Genomic DNA, 7247 nt, shown 5'->3' with positions numbered 1-7247 from the left:
TCTTAAGAAAATGTTTTTTCCTCCGTCCTTTGCAGAACAGCCAAACTAGTTAAAGTTCATACTAGATGCCACAACAGCAAGGGATCTACGGGCAATTCACTACATGCACATTATGAAATCCGCCACCCTGCTACTTGTACACAGAAGAGTAATAAATCTAACTATGTATGAGGTAATTGCATATATATCTAATATAAGCAGCATCACTGGAAGTGGGTAAGTTAGGATTCTATCCCATCAGAAGAGAAACTGAAATTTTAGAGAGGGTCCTATACTAAAATTTAAAATTAGGTCATTCGGAACAGGAAGTGCATCACCAAGAAAGTTTAATCTTGATTATGCACAAAGTACGTTGCCAGTTTAGAATTCCATCAATTAGAATATCAAAACATCACACGATAATTATAGGAAATGAAATGGAATGTCTACGTTATAAAAGACAAACACTACGCAAGGGCATTTCTTTTAACGCCTCATCTGTGCCACCTGAAGCAGCATGCAACTACTTTTTAGAATCCAAGTGCAGCGAGAGCCATGGAATATTTATTGTACAGCTGCATGCACATAATGAACAATCCTGCAGCTTTTCATCATGAAAAAAAAAAAAAAAATCAACTTAAAGAATTATTAGATACAGTTTATTAAAATGACCTGTAGCTAAGAGTCAAGGTAATAGTTTAACCAAAACTGGTTTTAGTTGAAAAGCATCTCTGTTAGTAATCACTGTACCATCTGACCCCCATCAATTCACTAACAGATTCCGTCTTCACATAATTCTCATCTTAGAAATGACTAACTCCATTTTGGGAGAACTGAGGCACTAAATTAAGTAGCTTTTCCAAAGTCTGCAACAGGCAAAAAACTTAACTTGAGAGACTAGACCACAAAAACAGCAACTTCCCTTCCCAGCTCAAACTTTTACCAGTTTAAGAGTTCAAATTAATGGACTTAAAAATGGCTGTACACAAATGCAGAGAACCTGGGAAACAAGAAGGAAGAATCATAAGTCCTCACAGTCACAGAACTATGACATGATTGGAATAACAGAGCCTTGGTGGGAGAGCTCACATGACTGGAGTAGTCAGGGATGGATACAAACTGTTCAGGGAGGACAGATGGGAAAAGAGGAGGAAGAGTTGCTCTTTATGTAAAAGAGCTGTATGACTGGTCCAGTATGAAACTGGAGACAGGGCTCTTGAATGTCTCTAGGTTATGGTCAGAGGGGAGAGCAACCAGGACAATGTTGTAGTCGGGGTCCACCACAGACCTTCAGACCAGGAGGAGGTGGTGAATGAAGCTTTCCTCAAAACAACTGGCAGAAGTTTGCAGATCACAGACCCTGGTTCTTGTGAGAGACTTCAAATCACCCCTACATCTGCTGGGAAGGCAACACAGCAGTGCACAGGCAATCCAGGAAGTTTCTGGAAAGTGCTGTGGACAATTTCCTGTCCAACCGGTGGAGAGGCCAGCTAGGGGTTGTGCTCTTCTTGACCTGCTGCTCACAAACAGGGAAGAACTAGTGGGGAACACAGAAGTGGGATAGCAATTTGGGCAACAGTGACCATGAGATGATCAAGGTCAGAAGCCCGAGGAAAAAGGAAGGAGAGTAGCAGAATAAGGACCCTAGATTTCAGAAAAGCACACTTTGACTCCCTCAGGGAACTGCTGGGTAGGATCCCCGGAAGGCCAGTCTGAGGGGCAGAAGAGTCCAGGAGAGCTAGCTGTACTTTGAAGAAAACTCACTTAGGGCACAGGAATGAACCATCCTGATGGGCAGAAAAACTAGCAAGTATGGCAAAAGACCAGCTTGGCTTAGCAGGGAACTCTTCAGTGAGCTAAAGCACAAAAAGGAAGCTTATAAGAAGTGGAGACTTGGACAAATGACAAGGGAGGAGAATAAGAGTATTACTCGGACATACAAGGATGAAATCAAGAAGACCAAAATGCAGTTGGAGTTCAGGTAGTAAGAGATGTGAAGTGTAACAAGACAGGTTGCTACAACTATGTCAGCAACAAAAGGAAGATCATGGAAAGTGATGGGTCCCTTACTGAATGGAAGGGCAACCTAGTAACAGAGGATGTAGAAGAGGCTGAATACTCGATGCCTTTTTTACTTCAATCTACACAAGCAAGATCAGCTCTGAGGCTACTACGCCTGGCAGCACAGTTTATGGATTGGGGAGCAGCTGACAGTGGCAAAAGACAAGGTTAGGGACTATTTAGAAAAGCGGGACGTGTGCAAGTCCATGGGGCTGGAACAATGCACACAAGAGTGCTGAGGGAGTTGGCCAATGTGATTGCACAGCTGCAGTCCATTATCTTTGAAAACTCATGGTGGGTGGGAGAGGTCCTGGACGATTAGAAAAGAGCAAATACAGTGCCCATCTTTACGAAAGGGAAGTAGGAGGATCCAGGGAACTACAGACCAGTCAACCTCACTGCAGTCCCTGGAAAAATCATGGAGCAAGTCCTCAAGGAATCCATTTCTAAGTACTGGAGGAAAAGGTCATCAGGATTCGTCAGCATGGATTCACCAAGGATAAGTAATGCCTGACCAATCTGATTGCCTACTATGATGAGATGACTGGCTCTGTGGATGTGATGTACCTCAACTTTAGCACAGTTTTTGATGCAGGTCTCCAACAACACTCTTGCAAGCAAGCTAAGGAAGTACAGGTTGAATGAATGGACTGTAAGGCGGATAGAAAATTGGCTGAATCGTTGGGCTCAAAGGGTCACAATGAATGACTCAATGGCTATTTTGCAGCCAGTATCAAGCGGAGTGCCTCAGGAGTTGATCTCGGGGCTAGTGTTTTTTTAATATCTTCACAGTGACCTGGAAGATGAGATAGAGTACACTCACAGCAAGTTTACAAAGGACACCCAAGCTGGGAGGAGTAGCAGATACACTGGAGGGGAGAGCTAGGATTCAGAGACAAATTGGAGGTTTGGACCAAAAGAAATCTCAAAGTTCAATAAGGTCAAGTTCAAAGTCCTACGCTTCAGCCAGAACAATGCCACGTGCCAGTACAGGCTTGAAACCGACTGGCTGAACAGCAGCTCTGCAGAAAGGGACTTGGGGGTTACGCTCAGCTTAATGTCCAATGTGAGCCAACGGTCACATCCTTCTTGTGAAGAAGGCTAACAGCATACTGGGCTGCATAAGCAGTAGTGCTGACAACAGATCGAGAGAAGTGATTATTCCCCCTACTCAGCACTGGTGAGGCCACATCTGGAGTAGTGTTTAGTTTTAGGGCCCCCATTCCAGAAGAGATGTGGACAAATTGGAGAGAGTCTAGTGAAAGGCAATGAAAATGGTTAGGCTGCTGGGGCACATGACTTGTGAGGAGAGGCTGAGGGAACCAAGCTTATTTAGTCTGGAGCACAGAAGACTGAGGAGGGATTTAATAGCAGCCTTTAACTACCTGAAGGGAGGTTCCAAAGACAATTCTATGAAAATCAAAAGTTATTTTTCCAAAAAGTTAGAATTTTACATTTTTATCTGAACAAGCAAATTTTAATACGAAGTTCAGTTCGACCATTACTGCTGTGACTGTTCATGCTATGCTGTCATACCTACTACCAGCAAGTCCTTTACTTCAGGTTTCAAGTTTAAATATGAACAAGACAAAGGGCTTGCTTATCTTTATTAAAAAGGGGATTGTATGCAGAATAGTAAGCCTTTCTAGTGTGCATACAGTCAGTGGCTGCCTGGCATCTACACATTTAAGTTGCCTCCAAATGTTTTTTTAAAGAAGTAGAAGAGGAAAAAGCAAGAGCCTTAATGGACAGCAGTGAAACACTACTATGCAGCTACTGTTTTGTAGAGCTTGAAAGAGAAGCAACTAGATTTGTTTTGTAGGGAATGCTGTAGGTTCATAACTTCTCCATTTTAAAAACAGCAAAAAGACCATGCTCAAGAAAAAAAAAAAAAAAAACCAAAATCCTAACAGCAAGTTTCCTGCAGTAAATAAAGGAAGTTTCAAGACAACAACACACTGTCAGTCTCAGCTTCTTAAAATTCCTTTCAAAAAGGGGGAGAAAAAGCCTGCAAAGTATTCTCCTCTGGAAACAAAGTTTCTTTCTATTCAACTGAATCTCCCTACCTCATGAATTCTTTTCAGTGAAGTCAAAACATGTATACAAAATTGACATGTTAACACTGACACATTAAGAACATTTTCAGTTAACTGTACTAGCACTAGCTTTACTTTCACACCTAAACCTGGATTAAAAAGACAAGGTTCTGAGATATAGGAACCCAAATTAGATGCTGAAAACTTGAAATAAGTAAGTTACATAGAGGCTGAGAGAAGCAGTGAGATTCAGGCATTTAACTATGGTTTTTAAGAGGCCTCACCTATTTAGTCTTAGTTTGTGTGACTTCTGACATTAGACCCATATACAATGTTTTATTATTTGACACAGCAGCCTGAAAATTACTTTGCTCTTTATTCCACTTTCCAAGTGGTAGTTAGAGGATGCACTTGCAGAAAGCCTTAGTGAAGAATGACAGTGTTGCTCATACTTTTTTAGGCAGACAGATACCTGCAACAATGGCACTAGTTCCAGGTCTGAAGTCAGCAATGGGTGTGAACTTTTTGGGTTTTTTTTAAATACTGTTTCAAACTTCATTCAGCTGGAAGGCTATTTGTGGGGAGAGAAAAAAAAAAAAAAAGCACAAGGCTGAAAGGTGTATTTTCAAGATTTAGAATCAATAAGGTGATAAAATGCCTGGGAAAGCAGGTAGAGACTCCACTAAAAAAAAAAAAAGAAAGAAAATCACAGGAAGAACAAGCATGAACTTCAGATGGAGTTGCATCCACCTGCCAGTGCATGGTAAAGATGCAACAAAGAAAGAATAAATTCATCTGCATAACTGCTAGTTGTCACCTGTTCAAAGATAACACCAACAAAGTTTTACATGCTACTAAATTTTTATGCGCAACCTCAGATTTTAGGCACCCATCTTTGGAAACTTACAGCTAGGCCTCCAATTTCCAGAGCTGCTGAGCATCTACAGCTCCAACTCCCTGACTAGGTATCATGCCAGATAGGTTTGTGAAGGATTTCTATGTTCAGGTCATACACTGGGATACAATGTTAATGCAAAATCCAATACTGAAGTTTGTTGCAGTTACCTCTTAACAAAATAATGGCGATAAGAAAGAGTGGCTGTGCGCCAGATGTACACAGAAGCCAATCTTTCAATAGCTTTCAAGATACTGTTCGTTAGTTCCTTATACTTACTCAGCTGCTGCTAGTTTTTGCAATTTCTCCCTCTTCTTGGCAGACCAGTTCAGATCACCTCCTACAACAAAAACAATATCAAATTATGAATCTGAAGTTTATTTCAACTATAATGCCATCAACCTAGCTCTTTCATCCATAGTGCTCTCATCAGAAACTGTCAGAGCATTTAATTAAGGCTGGTATCATTATTTCAGTTTTAAAGATACTGGAACTAAATCATGGGGAGAAAGATCAATTTACCAAAGATCACTCACTTGACCAATGACAAAAACAAATAAGTTGGGTTTTCCAAGTTGTAGTCCATGGCACCATTAGACTATATTTCTACATAACTCACCACCCTAGAAACAGTTGATGAAATTTAGGCCACACAAATGAGATATGCCACAGAGCCAGGAAGTAATAGAACAGGTGCAACCACAGCTGCAACACTGCATTCAGCACAAAGCAACAAAATGGAGCAAGTTCAAAGAAAAAGAAAGCTGATTAGGGTGCTATAGGACAGAACTGAAGATCTTTAGTTAAATATGCACAACTTTGTACTGCAGCAGCAAGGATGGGAAAAAAAATCAAATATTTAAAAGGGATGCAAACACTATTAAAGCAGAGGAATTTGAAGCGAGAAAACTAGGGATTGGAGGGAACAGGTATGAAAAAAGCAGAATTAGGTGAATGAGGAAAAAGCTTTGAGAACTTTACAGCAATGGAGATGCTCTAGTTTGGGACAACAAAGTGCAGCTGAATAAAAAAAGCCAACACGCTCTGTAAGAATAATTTCACATGTCCCATTAAGGAACTAAAAGGTAGCAGCTGTTCTCCAGCTCCAACTTTGTTGTTCAGACTCAGTGAGCAAAATGTAACAGTTCAGAGATGTGAAAACATTAAGTGAACTAACTTCTAAGAATTTCTGAGACTATGCAATTGTGCATACAAAGATTTTTCTCTTTTAAATAACAATTCAACGCTTTCCAAAGACTGTCAAGAATATCAGTGCAGTCTTATTCAATGTCTACTTATACACCTCATCCATTTTGTTTTGTTTTGATTCAACTATAGCATATACCAGGTATTAAAATTAGCTCAAGATAGTTGAAAGTACAGGTGTTTAATCCTCTGCTTAACCTGACTAGCTTACACATTCAGTATATCATGAATCTTGGCAGTTTTCTTTATCAATGGTTATCAAGGTGGTTTCGGAAAGAATCCCAATTCTAATATTATAAAGCCTTAGTCTGTCCATAATGCTTTATTCGCACCGATTGGTTGCCTCGGCAGCCAGAGCGCTCTGCACAGACAGACGCACAGCAGAGCACCACCACAACAGCAGGGACTAAGAGGCCGGGGCGGGAGGGATGAGGCCAGCACCACTGGCCTCTCACCCCCACCCCCCAATCTGCTCCTTGGAGGTGGCGGTGGCGCAGGATGCTGGCAGCACAGCGCTGGCCTCATCCCCCTATACAGCAGAGCACCACCATGACAGCAGTGACTGAGTGGCCAGAGCAGGGAGCCAGCCCTGTTTCTTGGAGCCAGGGGCCAGGATGAGTCCCAGACAGCCAGCAGGGAGGAGGAGGAGGGAGGGAAGCAGTAAGGCAGGGGGTTACCGGTGGCAGGGTACAGCCACCTGCTGCATACAAGCTCCCCTTACCCTCCCCCCCACCAGAGGCAGGAGCGCACTCAGGCCTGCACCCAAAGCAGTGGTGGGGAACTGGACCCAAAATGGCTGGGAGGGGCAGGGGGGAAGAATGAGCCCAGGCCCAAAGTGGCTTGGGGGGGAGGGGAGGGGTGAAGCAGCCAGACCTCAACCCAAGGTGAGGGCGGAGAGTGGGCAACACAGGCCTCTGTCCCCACCCCACCCCAGTCATGTTTGATGGGTAATTTGCTAATAAAAAGATAAAATTTAACATCCAGTAAGTGCTTCCATTACATATGTGGTCCCTGTTTTCAAGAAGGGGAGGAAGGAAGAGCCTGGCAACTACAGGCCAGTCAGCCTCACT

General features: G+C 42.5%; 1 protein-coding gene across 2 annotated transcripts in view; it reads right to left on the bottom strand.

Moving 5' to 3' along the window:
• MFSD1 (major facilitator superfamily domain containing 1) overlaps positions 1-7247 on the bottom strand; it is a 31972-nt gene that overhangs the window by 3667 nt on the left and 21058 nt on the right. For both annotated transcript variants that reach the window (XM_019532662.1, XM_019532663.1), the window contains exon 15: positions 5251-5311. In XM_019532662.1, coding sequence (XP_019388207.1) covers positions 5251-5311 — 61 coding nt within the window. The remainder of the gene's footprint in view (positions 1-5250; positions 5312-7247) is intronic.

Source organism: Crocodylus porosus, unplaced genomic scaffold (genome assembly GCF_001723895.1).
Source record: "Crocodylus porosus isolate Cpor-Errol unplaced genomic scaffold, CroPor_comp1, whole genome shotgun sequence".
Taxonomy (NCBI): Eukaryota; Metazoa; Chordata; order Crocodylia; family Crocodylidae; genus Crocodylus; species Crocodylus porosus.
The sequence above is the reverse complement of the archived record's forward strand: the minus strand, read 5'-3'. Positions and strand labels throughout refer to the sequence as shown.